At 38.0% G+C, this 17,823-nt stretch overlaps 1 protein-coding gene across 1 annotated transcript in view; it reads right to left on the bottom strand.

Moving 5' to 3' along the window:
* Positions 1-727: 727 nt before the first annotated feature.
* The window catches only part of MAP9 (microtubule associated protein 9), a 52,320-nt gene continuing 35,224 nt past the window's right edge, over positions 728-17,823 (bottom strand). Inside the window, exons 11-14 of the mRNA XM_087724648.1 lie at positions 14,080-14,241; positions 12,262-12,404; positions 10,809-10,941; positions 728-5,580 (exon numbers count right to left, since the gene is read on the bottom strand). Coding sequence (XP_087580774.1) covers positions 5,458-5,580; positions 10,809-10,941; positions 12,262-12,404; positions 14,080-14,241 — 561 coding nt within the window. The 3' untranslated portion in view covers positions 728-5,457. The remainder of the gene's footprint in view (positions 5,581-10,808; positions 10,942-12,261; positions 12,405-14,079; positions 14,242-17,823) is intronic.

The raw sequence follows: 17,823 nt of genomic DNA on the forward strand, positions 1-17,823 counted from the left end.
TTTAAAACTAATCCCATGTTTCCCCAAAAATAAGACAGGGGTCTTATATTAATTTTTGTCCCAAAAGATGCTTTAGGTCTTATTTTTGGGAAAATGTGGTACTAAATGCATCAGTCTGGTTGAAGATCTTAACTGGAGCTTATTTGGGGGGTAGGGCTTATATTACAAGCATCCTGAAAAATCATACCAGGTTGGGTCTTATTTTCAGGGAAACAGATTTTTAGCATTTTTTAATCTATGGCTATAATATGTACCTGTAATGTGGCATATATGAAGCTAAAATAGTTTAATGTTCTCATGGATGTAATAAAAGGCAAATTTCTAGTTCCTATTCTCTGAAAGGTTTAGGCTTGACTGCCGACATCTTAAAATTTTACTTTCCAGGAGTATTCCATTACTTTATACTGTTTTAATTTAATATGTTAAGCATACAACCACTGCTACATTATAATAAGTATTATTTTTTAACAATAACAAAACTTGAAAGTATATCTGAAAATGTATTTTAATTTTGTGGACTTTAACATATATAGTTATCACTGACTTTCTGAAACACTCCTAATCATTCCTTTTCTTGACTAATTGCTAAATTGCTTTTCTTTGTAGATCAATGGACAATTGTTCACCAAGACTGTCTATTAATAAGTGTAAGAATCTTGTAAATTCACACTTGTGATATCAGTTATAATATCTCAATTAACATTCTCTGTAATAAAAAACAGAGTACTTATCAAAAAATAAAGTTTATTACATATGAATATTTTAAGGTTGAAATACTACAAACAGTAAATACATTTAAAACATCTAAAAGAAAAATAATATTTTGTTGAAATAAATCAAATATAACACAAGAACACAAAAAAAGTCATTCATGGTCCAATTAAAATAATTTCAGAAGTAATTGTCTAAAGTGTTCTTGTAATAAAAAAGTAAACTGCAGCATTTTTTTCATTTTTAAAAATAATTATTATCTCCTGGGTATTGTAAATTGGTGTTGCACACTGCATAGTTTTGCTATTTTTTTTCTTATGCCTGAATAATGCAATTTCTACAATAAATGTGCCTTTTAAATCAGAACAAGTGATCTAAATGTAAAGCTAAAAAACAAAACAGCTTTAGACTTTGCTATGATATATGTAAACATGGCTATAAGCTCCCAAAGTCTCCTAAACCATCCAATCACGTTGTAGCGAGATGGGTAGCAAACAAATTTAACAAATATCAATGCGAAAAGTTGCCCCTTTTGTGTCAAACTTTTTAAGTCCAACTCCAAAAGATGATAAAGTTACTATGAAAAACTAAAGCTTATTGCTGTAGGAGAGAAGCAATAGATTTAACAAAATAACAGAGTTGGAAGGGATCTTGTAAGTAATCTAGTCCAACATCTTGCCCCAGCAAGAGATTCTATACAAATTCTTACAGTTGGCAGTCCAGATCAATGAGTAAAGAATGAAGAATGAAGAAAAAGATAAAAAGACTGAAGCCCTTCAAAAATTTCTTTAAGTTGACTTAATATTAGGAATCATGTCTAAATAATGGAAAATGGCATGTAGACTCTTTAAAGGGCTATTGGAATCATAACCGATCCTATCTCTTTTTATATCTAACCAGCTGACATTCTCTCATCTCTTTAAGGTAACAAGCCATTTGGATGGAGCACTGCATTTTTGAAGAGAAGCTCCCAGAATTACTTTTCGATATACTTGCACATTAACAACAGCATAAACAATAGCTAGACAGGTAACAGCAATAGCTGTAATTCTTTCTTACTTTTTGGATATAGATTGTTTTCTTTAAAGCTGACAATTATATATGGTTATACATAACGATATAACCATTGGTATAAAAAGCATATAAAATCTTACTAGATAACTATTTTGGATAAAACCAACTTGTTTAATTTCACTGGGTTCAAATTTAAATCAATGTAAATTTTTTCTAGGTGGGGTATAGACGTTTGTTTATGGAATAATGTGCCTATGATTTTGATTTTTCCCTCTTAATTGCTTTCCAAGTCAGAAAATTGTCTTTATTTTTACTAAATTAATCTTTCTCCTAGCTAATTTTTTTTTTGAGTTAGTAGTTGGGCAATCAGTCTACAGATATGTACAAACAATTCCAAGTTTAATGTCTCTCAAAAACTATGAAAATGCAATGGAGGAGGTGAAGATGAATTGTAAGTAGCAAGCTTAATGTGCAGCATATTCCTCTTGTAAGGAAGTCTCTGCTACTATTTTAAAGATGATACAAAAAAATCTATATAACCAACAGAATTAAAAAGTGTAGAAAGCTACAAACGTTTCTCCAAGCAATTGCCCTTTTATTCTACAATTATTTTTAAAAGTTGAAAAAACTGAAAATAAAAATAAAAAGGGAGAAAAAAGGATTAGAAATCATAGTAATTTATTATTATATGTTGTCAAAAGAATTATGATGAAAGTATATTGAAGAATTTTTACTTTGATGCTGTGAAGGATACTACAAATGTTTTTGCATAGTACCCCTGAAATAGGCAATTTTAGAGAGAATTAAATTATTTAGGGACGCGGTGGCTCGGTGGCTAAGACTTTGAGCTTATCAATCAGAAAGATCAGCAGTTCAGCGGCTCAAATCCATAGTGCCACGTAACAGAGTGAGCTCCCGTTACTTGTCCCAGCTTCTGCCAACTTAGTAGTTTGAAAGCATGTAAAAATGCAAGTACAAAAAATAGGAACCACCTTTGGTGGGAAGGTAACAGCGTTCCGTGTATCTTTGCATTTAGTCATGCTCGCCACATGATCACGAAGACGTCTTCGGACAGCGCTGGATATGAAACGGAGGTGAGCACCGCCCCCTAGAGTTGTGGAATGACTAGCACATATGTGCAAGGGGACCTTTACCTTTTAAATTATTTAGAGTATTACAAAAACAACGTACCATTGTCTGCCAGTGTTTGAAAAGAAATTTTAAATATTGCAAAGTTTAGCATAACAAAGCAGGCTTCTGAAATGCTTGTCTCTGTTGTGACTGGAAATATTCCAAAATGTTAACACGTGAAATGCTAATTTTTTTTTAGTGGTCCCTTTTTCTTCTTAGAGATGGCTATTCTCCTTTGTTTCAGCATCAACTTAATGGTAGTTTCTGCACAATTTACGTTTCATCAAGAATACTCTTCAGCTCCTTTCTCCAACATGGAGTCCTCCAAATGTGTGGGAGTCCAATTTCCAGGATTTTTACACAGGCAAATTTGCAAATTCCTAACCTGAAGACATTAGCCCTGTGAACAAAAGGATTATTGCACTATGCACAGTGGTGGGTTCCTACCGGTTTGGCCCAGTTCAGCTGAACCAATAGTGTTATGGCGGCCTGGGTCGCTGGAACCGGCAGCGACCCAGGCCTACCACGCCTACCAGATCGGTTCTCCAGTCGCTTCTGTCACCATCTTGTTTTTGAGTTCTGCACATGCGCAGAACAATTTTAATTGAACTGTGTGTGCGCGGACAAGCGAACCGGCAGTAAAGCTGGCCAGAACCCACCCCTGACTATGCATTATAACACTATGAAAACTGAGCCATGTATCTCTCTCTCTTTGGAAAAATTGTTCCCTTAACAGTGTGCCTGAAACAGCCCTCTCCCTAATGATCAGTTTACAGGCAATGCACTCCACTTTTTCTTCTTCTACTCTCTCTCTGGTAACAGTATTTGCTTCAACTGACCACAATTCCAAAATTACAAATTAGAGTAGAGATATTAATAGTAACAGACAGACTAATCAGGAACTGGTTTTATTGGAATTTCTTCAAAATGAACCAATCCGAGGTCCATCTAGGTGAGGAACCAGTCAGGAACAACTTTTCTATGAAATTACTCCCATAAATTTGGACTAGCCAGAACTCAACTTGTTGGGTTTAAATACAAGAGCTCAATCTGCCCACTTCATATCAGTCATTCAAAGTAGCCCAGACTTGGAAACCTAAGTTATGGATACTAAAACTATTTTTATAATAGCATTACAGTAACAGAATCTTGCAAATCTAAGTCCTACTTCCCACATTTATTTACAAAAAAATGTAGGAAGGGTCAAGTAGGAGGCATTTGTCACATTTCTACTTTGGATTTAGATTTCTCGTATCTTACCATTGTCTTAGCTCTTTCTTCTGTTCCTCGAAGTTATTCTCACAAACCATTATGATTCAGCTGCCTATGAGCAATTCAAAGGTATACCACAAAGCAGTTAATTCTGCCTCTGAGGATGCCAGCCACAAGTGCTTGTAAAGTATGAGGGGGAAAATCCTAGATCAGGGGTGTCAAACTCACGGCCTGCGGTCCAGATGGGTCACACACGGCCGGCCATGCCCACACCTAGTTTAGTGAAGGGGGAAAAAGTCATAATATGTCACAAAACAATACCATGACAATGCGAGTTTGACATCCCTGCCCTAGATCATGGTCATTCATCCTGAAAGCTAAACATGCTTCATTGATGCCAGCTGTGGAAGCTATACCACTATAGTGCAAATAATATGTATCATTTTTTATAATCAAAAATTAAAGTCAATCCTCTTAAATTTCTTTCATCATGATTTGGTGGTTACATTCAGGGGTCATAAATATATTATTTATTATAATTTATTCTGAAATAAATCAGAAAATATCTGTTATTTATCTACAACAAATACTAAAAAAAAGCTTTTAAAACCATTAAAATGTACAAAATTCATTTCTTGGTCCTCAAATAGCAAAGAAGAAATTTCATTTGCCAATGAAATTCTCAAGAGGATAAACAGTGCAGTGGGTATGGCAATGTTGTAATGCCATGTCATATTTGTAGACATATCTAGATTTTTGTTATTTTTTCCTAGATTTATGAGGCTTCTTTGATTTTGATATTTTAGACATACACTAGCACTGCAGCAATGCAAAAATAGCAACTGGCCACTCTTTAAAGCAAATTTTTCTCAGAATCACCATGAAATAAAATCTAAGCATTATACAGCCTCGATTGCACTACTGTTTTTATAACTTTTCCCTCTGAAAAAGGTAGGATGCAATGACACCAATTTTGGCAATTGTTGTTGGAAAAAGCCCATTTTAAAGTGGGTTTAATGTGCTCATCATTAATTTTCATCAAAGTATCCATATGTTGGCTATCTCAAAAATATTTATTTTAATATTCAACTGTTTATGTAGAAACAAATTAATTTTAAATGAGTCCAACTGTGTTAGCTAGCTACTTAATAATGTTGAGAGCATTGTTAGAAGTTGAGAGCCTATTCACACAAATAGTTTTGTCAATTAATTTTATGTGTAGAGAAGCACTCATTTATAATGTGGTGTGTGTATACGGACAATCCAAATCACCATTCACATAGAAAAAAAATGCAAGAGCCAATTCAATTCATGTTAAAAACCAGTTGTTATGCAATAATGATTAAGTGATGGCAAAAAGTTCAACTTCCCTCATGGCACTGGGCGTTCTCAATAGCTTCTTGAGGGCACAGCCTTGCCAGGTGGACTCCACGGAGGGGGAGTTTCATCCTCAAGAATAACCTGGAGGTTTTTTTGTTTTTTGTGCATACTTTCATCCATCTCTTTCTTTTCCTGTTAAAAGTGGATTATGATAATTATTAGCATAATGCATAGATAAATGCTAAATTGTTTGACATTTATTTTGTACAACATTACTTTAGCTTCCTTTACAAAATTACAAAGAAACTTTTATGCCTATTTCTGTGCACGTATCTCTTAACTTTATCTGGTGAGAGTTCTATTGTTTTTTAGTAAAGTTGGACAAACTGCAGTTGAAATAAACTCAGCATTTTCATGTAATTCTAACAATGTTGTAAGGCCCTGCTGATTTTGTTACAGCTTCAAATTAAAAAGATGATCTATGCAGAGACTATTTTTGTTCTTATTCATTAATCTTTTCTAACACTTTCTTCCATCAAAACAAATATCTAGTACAAAAATATCTATTTAGTGCTAATTATAAATATATAGTTTGATTTTTATTATCTTTATTTGCAATTGATATTAATATTTTTTACAAAGACATATCCTTAGAGAATTAGATTTATAACAAATGTTCCATGTGTAGTTAAAGAAACAATCATGGTAATCTATTAGTCTGACTTTAATACATGAGCATATCTATTAGTCTGATCAGCAACCTAATAATTTAATAGTCTGGCTAGGTCACCCATCACCTTTCAGAGAAGAGATAGTTTGGAGTTTGACTTCAGAATGTTCAAATAAATTGAGATAAAAATGTGTGTATGTATATATGTATATGTATAAATGCATGTGCACCCATACACACATGCATGTATTCCTTAAAACAATGTCTTGACTGAATACATTGAAAAGCTATATGCTAAGAAGGGATCAGGCATTTTGGTTTGGTTTGGTTTATTGGATTTATATGCCACCCTTCTCCCAAGGACTCAGGGTGGCGTACAACATAAAAAAAAAACATATTACAAAAGTTAAAAAATTTAAATATAATATCCCAAACAAACCCAATTAGGATTAACAATAACATTTTTTTAAAAATTCGATTAAAATTAACAATGATCAATTTAGGGCGCATCGGAAGGACCGGAGGTCGGAGATTATACAAAGCTCTGGGGGCAGCTCATTCCAGAGGAAGGCGCTCTCACAGAGAAGGCTCTCCCCCTGGGGGTCGCTAGCCGACACTCTGGCCGACGGCACCCTGAGGAGGCCAACCCTGTGGGATCGCACTGGACGGTAGGAGGCTACCGGTGGCAGTAGGTGGTCTCGCAGGTATCCTGGACCTAAGCCATGGAGCACTTTAAAGGTCATAATTAGTACCTTGAATCGCACCCGGAAGACAACCGGCAACCAGTGCAGGCCGCCTAAAAGGGGTGTAACATGGGAGCACCTAGGTGCCCCCATGATAACCCGCGCAGCTGCATTCTGGACCAGTTGAAGCTTCCAGGTGCTCTTCAAGTATTTTCATTCTTTTAATACAGATAGTCTTTGATTTACAACAGTTCCTTTAATGACCACTTAAAGTTACAATGGCACTGAAGAAAGTGACTTCGTTCATCACACTTACGACTTCACAAAATTTGGTCATGTGATGAAAATGTGAGTGCTTGGCAGCTGGCATTTACAATGGTTGCAGCATATAATTATAGATAATTATATCTAGCAATATGTCAGATTTTTAAAAAATATAAGTTTGCCATCCAATTAATTCTCCAGAGTTACAGAGAAGGAGAAATATATGTGTCAAACTAATCTTCAAAAAAGTATTAGTGCACTTGTTTTAAAAATCAAAACAAGGATAAGAAAAAAAGAAATATTATAATACATCAGTTTAAATTAAACATTTTAATTTAAACTATTTTTTAAAAAAAATATATTTTATTCATTTTCACATTCCATTTTACAATCACTTATATACAGGGTATTTACTATAAGAAAAAAAAATAAAAGAAAATAAAAAAAATAAAAAAAAAAAGAAAACACAACTCATCATTCACAACCCCACCTAACACTTCCATCCTCCATACACCCCATCTACCCCCTCCAACTTTCCTTTCCTCCCTCTAACACTCCCCTCCTACTTCCCTTTCCCCTCAAACCTTCCTTCTCCCCTTACTCCCAACACGCCCTCCTTACATTCCCCTTACTCCTTCCTTACTCCTCCCTCCTCTTTCCCTCTACCTCCCTCCTTGGTGTATTCCTTTATTCAAGTGTTATTTATTATAATTTGATAAAAAGTAAAATAGACCAAGGAAAAAAAAATTTAAAGAAAGAAAAGAGAGAAAAAAAAGGAAAAGAAAAAAGAAAAAGAACAACCGTATATAAGTGCATTCTTGTTCTTATTGAGACTATGTTAACACCCACCCACCCACCCCCCAAAAATCCCCATCCCTACTCCTCCCGACTTCCCAGGGCCCACACCTGGCACTGCCTTCTATCTAAAGTATCTTATATTCATATGGATTAAAAATAAAAGTAATGTATTAAAGGAAAAAAAGAAACCAAATTTAAACTATTAATACAGCACTTCCCCAAATATTCTAAAAGTGTGGTTATTGGGCCTTTAAAACCCTGATGGTATCACAGAAATGCAAATCAGACTACATTAATATCTGTACTTATTGCTAGCCAAGAGCATCTCTTCCTTCTATAGCTGATCAGATATAATTCTCCATAACATATTGAGTCCGCTCTACATTTTCTGTTGCCAATAAATGCTCTGTTCGGTCTTTTCTTTTGTAACTCAGCATAACAGATTTTATATCTTATATATCCTCAAGTTGCAAATCATACACCAAAAGAAATCAAGAGAGAGATACAAAACATTTTATCCAATGCATAATAAGAAAGTTTCAAACGGCTTGTGGCCAGACCAAAACATGTTTGTGTATATAGGTAGATATTTTCAAGGTAATGGGGGAACAACAGGAAAAATGCATGGACATTGTTGGTATTGTAATAGGAGTGGCAGCTAGCAGGAAGTTAGACAAAGGAAGATGTTGGGAAGATCATTCAAGAGATAGTATGCTATTTTGATATACAATGCTTGAAACCATGGACATCAACATGGGGGCTTATGAACAAGCCACACAGAAGAAAGGAGAGATAGGCAAAGTGCGTGACCCGTCAAAAGCGCGGACGACAAAAGCGCGATCGACAAAATCGCGCCTTTGACGTCATCACAGCGCGACGAAAAAGATCGAAAAATTCAAATAAAAATTAATAAAAATTAAATTAAAGCAAGCCGATTCACATAAAGGTAAGGGTTAGGGTTAGGGTTAGGGTTAGGGTAAGGGTAAGGGTTAGGGTTAGCTTTAGAGCGTTAGCGTTAGCGTTAGTTAGGATAAGGGTTAGCGTTACGTTTTTCGTTACTTTAACGGTTAGGTTTAGGGTTAGGTTTAGGGTTAGGTTAAGAGTTAGGGTTAGGGTTAGGTTTAGGGTTAGGTTTGGGGGGGTTAGGGGAAGGTTTTAGCTTTATTTTTACATTTTTTCGATCTTTTTCGTCGCGCTGTGATGACGTCACAGCGCGCTTTTGTCGAGCGCGATTTTGTCCTACGCGCTTTTGTGGTGGAACCGGCAAAGTGCACCTGCTGTTCCTACTTACTTGTAAAATCCCTCTGAATTTTGCTGGAATAGCTAACAAATTCTGGATCCAATTATCCTGAACCTTCCTGGTAGCAATCAGTAAATTTTATGAAATGTAAATCAACACTTCTGTTGACAGACAGAATGGTTGAAGTCTGTGAAACAGCCCCCTTTTCACAGTCAACTCTACTGATTTACCACCAGCTTAACAGGTACTTAAAAGCCAAAAACTTGGCAGCACAAGGAAACAACATCCAACAACTTAGTAGCCAGCCAACAACACCCTTATTAACAACTAAATAGCCACACACAACCAGGCACCATATAAATACTACACATAGAATAGCCCAAAGCACACATTCTGATACAAAGAAGTGATCGCCCCAGATTGGATCTTGCAAACTGAAGCTTCTTTTCTGCATGCCAACATTGTAGATTTTGTCATTATCAACAATACTGTAAAACTAAGAAAGTAAAGCAACTTCAAGTAGGCAATTAGACTCTTGTAGCTTCCACACACTAGTATTCAAACACCAACTACCTCTACTTAACTGTTTCTTTATATTTACTGTATTCACTCACTTGTGCAGCTGCTGCTATGCTATGCTGGTTCTGGGCAGTGGTGACATGGTGTTGTAGGCGTGGTTGTTCAGGCTCCTGAACAGGAGAAGAGAAAACTCCACTGACTCTTAGCAGGAAGAGCTGCTTAGCAAGAAACCACTTAGCAAGAAACCACTAATATGGCAAATTGTACTCGTAGTCATTCTTCTCTAGTAACTTCTCTACAGAATAAATGGACTTTCCTTTTTGTTAAGAAAACTATTAAAATGATGGTCATAATGAGGAAAAATAACTTAAAAACATGAACCAAAAGGCAGATACCTTTAGGGAGCTGCAGAAGAGTCAGTGGGAGCATTTTTTCTGATATCTTTCTCAGACTTGTTAGATTCAAAGTGCACAGCCCTTTAATATTTAGTACAATATTGCTTAAACCATAAACAAAAACCCGGTAAATAGTGTGTGTTAAAGAAGCCAGGCAAGGATGATAGGACATATGGGATGAGGATAACTAATCATAATGAGCAAAAAAGATCAATTTATTCTAATGGTATGGGGATAGGGTTTTTTTGTTCAATCATATTTGATTCTCAGATTACCTGGACAAGTAGCTACAGTTTTTTTAGCAAGGTTTTGTTAAGAAGTGATTTTCCATTGCCTCCTTCCTAAGACTGAGAGAAAGTGACTAGCCCACAGTCCCCTGGCTAACTTTGTACCTAAGGCAGAACTAGAAGTCATAGTCTCACAGTTTCTAGCTTGATGCTTTAATCACTACACCAAATTGACTCTCATGGTAGTTATGAGAAGGATAAATTTATTTCTCAGTAACTTGGCTCTTAATAGGCTTCTTATGAATAATTTCTGACAACTCACTACAATTCCATCCCTCATGACAACAGCAATTACATTCTGGTTGAACATTTCTGACTATTCTTATGTTATATCTATAGAAGGATTATCTTTCTACATTATGTAAATGATATTTAATTTTGGTATGCAGAAATCCATCACTGAAATCTCAGGCATCTAGATGTTTTCTAGATGCATTGTAAAAATTTAGCAAGAAAGATTATACTACCACCATCTGGTCTTTACAGAATGAACGTTTAAGCACATTTCAATGTGTGTGCATATCTGAAATAATATCACATATTATCACAAATACAGAGACTTACCAGCCATTTTGTATATTCATCTAGAGCTCTTTTATCTTGTTGTGCTTTCTCAATCTGTTGTTCTACTTCTTTTTTCCTTTCTTGGATTTTTTCTTTTTCCTTTTGCTTCATGAATTCTTCTTTTTTCTCCTTCCTAAAAGTTAAAAGAAAAAAAATGTTTTATAATGTAGGAAGCCCCCCTCAGATTATAATATTCTTTATTCTTAATATTAAAAGAGGCAGGATAGGAGAAATGGAGAAACGTGTTCTTAAAGGCAGAAAGCAGCCCCTGTCTTCCTGCCATAGTAAAACAGCCTCCAGCGGAAGAGACTGGACTTTTGGAATGGAGATTTTATATCTGACTGGCCCAGTCAATGGTGACTGACCATTGACTGGGCCAATCTATTCATAAACAACATGCACAGAAGGTTGGAGCTGATGGGATTAAAATCCACATTCCCCCATCCAAATTCTAAGGACAGGACATGACCTTTAAGCCATAATAGGATCAATCCACCGCCATTGAAATAGTAAAAGACACAAGACTCACTACATTGCACAACACCCTGGAGCATCTCAATCACAAAACCCCAGAACCCTATAAAGATCCATCCATTCACCTAGTAAAGGGTCAGTCACCCCAGAAACATTGCTGCTGACACTGAAGTTTATGGAAACCAAATAAACTTTCTTTCTTTGCAGTCAGCCTCCATTTTATTTTCAGTGCCTTTATCCTGGCTTGGAACCAGACCCCACATTTTGGCATGCTGGATGGGACTCCAAGCTAACTTGACCAATGGAACTGGCAGGAGTAAGCCTCCACCTTGCCAGCAACAGACCCCATGCATCTGTGGGTGGGTTCTCTGGACCTTGACCATTTGGAGCAAGGGTAGTAAAAACAGAGTTTTGAGTCTTGAGCTCAACAGACTGCTTGGAAAGAATGTGAGTACCTCCAAATTTTAAATTTTAAAGCCCAGGAGAGTGAGGAAAATGTGTGTATGCCTATGTGTGTGAGAGGATCAATTACAGCTGGATCATGCTCCCTCTATGTCTTTCCTAGCCACAAAGAGAACTGTTTAATGGACTGGCCCTGGAAAGCAAGCAAGGCTGGAGCACAGGACCTTCTGTAGGGAGAAGGGAAGCTGGTAAAAGTGAAATGGAAAAGTGAGTGAGAGAGTTGGATATGGGCAACCAGCTAGGAGGTCACTGAGTGAAGTCCATTCAGTAGGTGGTCATACCACTGCTAAGGAGAGCAAGGGTCCTCCCAGACTCTCCTGAGCCTGAAACCTGAGGTAAGGAAGCCCGTGCAGCACCTTTCTCTGCCTTGGAACCAGACCAAAGTTTTCTTCCCACAATAATATAGACAAAATGTGCATTTTCATAAAATATAGTAAGTTGTGTAATATAGTATGCAGAACAAACTTAGTTAGAAGTAGCTGACATAATCAAATGTATAAAATTCAAAATTAACTACCATTTTTCAATTGCAGATCTGCTGTCTTTTCTCTTCTCTGCAACAAGCTCCTGCTCCTTCTTTTTTAATCTTTCAACTCTTTTCTCTATTTGTATTTGCTGTTTTAAATATGCAGCTTTCTTTTTCTTCCATTTCTCAAAAGCCTAAAAAATAAATAAAAATCCATTAGATTTGATCCAGAAATTATCTTTTTCCACTTTAATTGGTAAAGAAAAAGGAAGTTACAATTGCCATGAAATTTAAAATTAATTATAGATAGTTCTCAACTTACCACCATAATGGAGCCTGCCCATTATGGTTGTAAGTTATGATGATCATTAAACAAGACACCCACATGGTTGCCTTGCTTAATGATCCCCATCCCTGCTCTCCCTGATGCAGTTGTTAACCAACAGCACAGTTCATTACAAGAGCATAGGGTGCTTCAGGGATGGGGGAGGCTCTCTGAGGTGTAGCATAAGCCCAGGCCACTTGCCTCAGCCTCCAAGGCCTCCCCCACCCCAAGGCACCTCATGGTCCTTTCCTTGCCCATGAGTCCTCACAGGCCTTTCTGTTGTCATCTGCAGAGCTGGCAGCAGAGTTGGACAGTGAGGAGGTTGGGGAGGAAAAAGGGCCAGTCCTGGAGTCTGGGGAAGGCTCGGAGGGCTTTGCGTTGGAGACAGAGAGGGGGCCAGGGCCACCTGGGAGTTATGTGCTGCCTCCAGAGTCGGACATCAGTGATGCAGAGGAACAGGCGCCCCCTGTTCTCAGTGCGCATGGGCAGAGCTTCCAGAAGGCAAGAACAGTTAAGACAGAAGGGATGACTCGGGAGTAAGGCTTGGAGGTGATTAGTCCCTCCCCTAGAACATAAAGAGGAGCAAAGGCATGTGAGACTTTGCAGGAAGCAACTTGGTTCATGCTGGTCATTTTATCATCTGAAGCTCTGTTTTGACTCTTTGCCCCGTGTGGCCTTGCCAGTGTTTCAAGGAAGATAAAAGTGGATGTTTATCAGTCTTATCAGGACTTTGGCAGCCTATTGTAGGACTCTTTAAAACTATTTGGGAGTCATTACGGGCTGTGAATGAACATAATTCACAGCTTTGAAATAAAAAGAGGGTTTTGGGACTAAGCGTGTGCTTTTTACAGTATTAGGAAGGCTAGGTCAGAACACTTTCCTGCCATGCTGGCCTTGGGCCTGCTTCTTACTCCACTGGATCCGACCCCATCACTATTTGCTCATGTATTTTCTGTAGATCTTTGAAGCTGTGTTAGGAAGGAAAGCAGGCTACTCCACCCGTCAGCATACCTGCAGGCTACATGGTATAGTCCTGGAAGCAGGTATCGTTTTCATTGCAACTGCTCTGAAAATGGTACTTGATTCCTGGACAGATCCATGCAGCCATGTAGAAATGCCAAGGAAATGAGTGGTCAGTTCTCATTCTCTAACACAAGCTTCAGAGAGCTACAGAAAATAAATGAGCAATTAGTGACCGGTGGAACCTAGTCAGGTAAGATGCAGGTCCAAGGCCAGTGTGGGAAAGCAAGGCCTAAGGACTGTGGGAAGCAGAGCAGGTTAGCGAGGAAATGAGAAGTCTGCTGCAGTGTTCCTACAATTACCTGTAAAGGTGAATTTGTCTGAATTTTGCTCACATGAACATGGGGGCACTGCAGCAGCAGTAATTTTGAAACCGGATTATAGATGGCTTTTTAGGCATTCATCATAACTAGTTGCAAAGAGGGTAGTGAGAAATTGAGGACTATCTGGAGAGCACTGACAATACAATTCAATATATTATGATTTTTCACCAAATTTAACATTTGCAAGATAAAAACTACTGCCTTTTGTGCCTCTTCCTTTTTCTTCTCATTTAGTTCAGCTTCTTTCTTTTTCTTTGCTGCTTCTATTTTTTTTTTCTCAGCCAATATTTTTGCTTCTTTTTCTTTCATAGTCTTCCAAGCTTCAAAGGATGCAAATGCTTCTTCTCTTTTAGCAACTTCTTTCTATATGGAAAGTAACATTGTGAATGTTGCATACATTTTTTATTATGGTCATAAAAAGTAATAATCTTGCAGGCATGTTAAATTGCTGGTTTCATAAGATTATTTTTACTACAAAACATGTAAAATTCAACTCTCTACATTCAACACAGTAGAGCACAGGTGCTGCTAATTGTGACCTATTTATCTGAATTGGTAGATATTAATATAAAAGTATCTAATATGATAGACAATTGTGACTTTCCTCTTTCTTTCTTGAAGAATTCCTGCTATTTTGGAAAACTGGTGTTAGTCACCACACTGACTTCTAAGCTACACTATATTGCCAAAAGTATTTGCTCACCCATTCAAATAATTAGAATCAGGTGTTCCAATCATTTCCATGGCCACAGGTGTATAAAATCAAGTACCTAGGCATGCAGACTGTTTTTACAAACATTTGTGAATGGGTTGCTCTCAGGAGCTCAGTGAATTCCAGTGTGGAACTGTGATAGGATGCCACCTGTGCAACAAATCCAATTGTGAAATTTCCTCACTCCTAAATATTCCACAGTCCACTGTCAGCTGTATTATAAGAATGTAGAATGTTTGGGAATGACAGCAACTCAGCCACGAAGGGGTAGGCCACATAAACTGACGGAATGGGGTCAGCGGATGCTGAGACGCATAGTGTGAAGAGGTCACCAACTTTCTGCAGAGTCAATCGCTACAGACCTCCAAACATCATGTGGCCTTCAGATTAGCTCCAGAACAGTGCGCAGAGAGCTTCATGGAATGGGTTTCCATGGCCGAGTAGCTGCATCCAAACCATACATCACCAAGTGCAATGCAAAGCGTCGGATGCAGTAGTGTAAAGCACGCCGCCACTGGACTCTAGAGCAGTGGAGACATGTTCTCTGGAGTTACAAATCGCGCTTCTTCATCTGGCAATCTGATGGACGAGTCTGGGTTTGGTGGTTGCCAGGAGAACGGTACTTGTCTGACTGCATTTGTGCCAAGTGTAAAGTTTGGTGGAGCGGGGATTATGGTGTGGGTTTGTTTTTCAGGAGCTGGGCTTGGCCCCTTAGATCCAGTGAAAGGAACTCTGAATGCTTCAGCATATCAAAACAGTTTGGACAATTCCATGCGCCCAACTTTGTGGGAACAGTTTGGAGCTGCCCCCTTCCTCTTCCAACATGACTGTGCACCAGTGCACAAAGCAAGGTCCATAAAGACATGGATGACAGAGTCTGGTGTGGATGAACTTGACTGGCTTGCACAGAGTCCTGACCTCAACCCAATAGACCACCTTTAGGATGAATTAGAGTGGAGACTGAGAGCCAGGCCTTCTCGTCCAACACCAGTGTGTGACCTCACAAATGCGCTTCTGGAAGAATGGTCAAAAATTCCCATAAACACACTCCTAAACCTTGTGGACAGCCTTCCCAGAAGAGTTGAAGCTGTTATAGCTGCAAAGGGTGGACCGGCGTCATATTGAACCCTATGGATTAGGAATGGCATGTCACTTACAGTAAGTTCATATGCGAGTAAAGGCAGATGAGCGAATACTTTTGGCAATATAGTGTATTTTGTTCATCTCATATTTTATGTAGGGATACAAGAACATAAAGCTGTACAAGCATAAATATAAATTTGTATATTAGAAAAGTAAGTAGTCCTTGGTGCTTTTTGAGCTTGATTGTTTTCTTGCAGACATTTCATTACCCAGACTAAGTAACATCAGATGTACCTCATTTCAACCCAGAACTACACATATTGTCCTTAATTAGAAAAGCTTCAGGATCTGGGGAAAATATACTATTAAATTCTTTCTTTCCCATCACCTTTACTAAACCTACCTTTAAATATACAATAGTGATTTTTCTGTTCAGAACACACTTGTTCCTAGCCAGCATTGCCTATATTCAAGACTGATTGGGAGCAAATATAGGCAGTTACAACAGATTTTTTAAAAAATCCAATAAAAAGTTAAAAACCAATATACAAACATATAAAAACATCAATAATTATTTTAAAACAAAAAACCATGATCAACATCCTGTCTGTTTATGTTTAGAGCTGACACTAATATTTGTTATTCTGTGTATAATAAAATAAACTGAAATACAATCCTCTTTGCTTGCTTCATTATTTATCATAATTAAATTTAACAATGAACGTTTACTATTGCATTTATGCTGAATACATGCCAGTCTATAAGACCAACATCATTTGCATGAAGTCAGAAGAAACAGGACATAACTGGAGCATATATGGAATGCAGGGGTGGGTTTCAAATTTTTTTACTACCAATTCGGTGGGGGTGGCTAGATGGGGGACATGTGACTGAGTGGCCATGGCCAACTTGATGTCACTCATGCACATTTAGTCACTTGACCCCCTCACCAAGCCATGCCCATCAAAACGGTTTCAAAAAGTTTTGACGGGGAGGGGGAGGGTCCAGCCTTGCCGGAGGTAAGGGAGCACCTGCAAACTACCCAGTAAGGAAAAATAAATTGTCCTTCCCGCCCCCCCGGAACATTCTGCAGGCTTCAGAAGGGCTGGAGGAAGGCAAAAATGCCGTTTTTGCAAAAAATGGCCCATTTTTCACCCGATTTTTGCAAAAACAGGGACATTTTTCTCTGCCTCCGCAGCCCTGCTGAAGGGCTGGAGGAAGGCAAAAACGCCTCAGGGGACTCTCAGGGACTGGCATGCGCAGACCATTAAAGGGGGAGGGAATTACCGTATTTATCGGCGTATAACACGCACCGGCGTATAACACGCATCCCCCATTTTAACACAAAAATTTGAGTAAAATTTTTTTTCATTAAAAATAAATGACTTGGAAGCTCGGAACTTAATGTTGGATTAAAATTTATAACATTAGAACATGAATTATAACATTAACTCCTCTTAAAAGGCAAATATGAAATGAAAAAACACCTCTTTGAGCAAAAAGTTATTTCCATTTTCTTCCTTATATAATATTTTCTGTTTCAACATAAAGTGCCTTCCTTCCTTCCCTCCCTCCCATCCCTTTCTTTATGTTTTCTTCATGCTTTCTTTTCTTTTTCCTCTGCTCTTTTTAAATCCCCCCCCTTCTTCTCCTCCTCTACATTTAGGTTGGATTAGTTTGTACAACGGTCATCAAACTTCTGAAGTAAAAATAAATAAATAAATCATATTTAAGAAGAAGAAGAAAAAGGAAGACGTTTTTAGTTAAGTCAAACGTTTTAATAAAAGTTTCATCTTTTAAGATTTGTCCAACACATCCAATTGTAACCTTAACAGTAAAGAATATCACCCCAGCTGCTAAAGGTTCAACCAGTCTGAGAACCATTGAAAAGACAACAGTGCAAAATCCAAAAGACACAACTTCCTCACCGCCATTGCTTTGGTACCAAATCTTTGAGGAAGGGGCTCCAGAAAGAAGGAGGAGGAGGAGGAGGAGGAGGAGGAGGAGGAGGAGGAGGAGGAGGAGGAGGAGGGAACCAAAGAGAGGCTTTTACCGAGTCTGCGCCCCACAGCCAGGACCGTCCTTGCGCCTCCAGCCGCGTTTCTTCCCCGCAAAGCCCTTCGGGCAACCCGAGAGTTCCGCTTGACGCC

The sequence above is a fragment of the Thamnophis sirtalis genome, unplaced genomic scaffold (assembly GCF_051295495.1).
Source record: "Thamnophis sirtalis isolate CommonGarterSnake01/CBP01778 unplaced genomic scaffold, rThaSir2_p1.2 scaffold_10, whole genome shotgun sequence".
Lineage (NCBI taxonomy): Eukaryota > Metazoa > Chordata > Lepidosauria > Squamata > Natricidae > Thamnophis > Thamnophis sirtalis.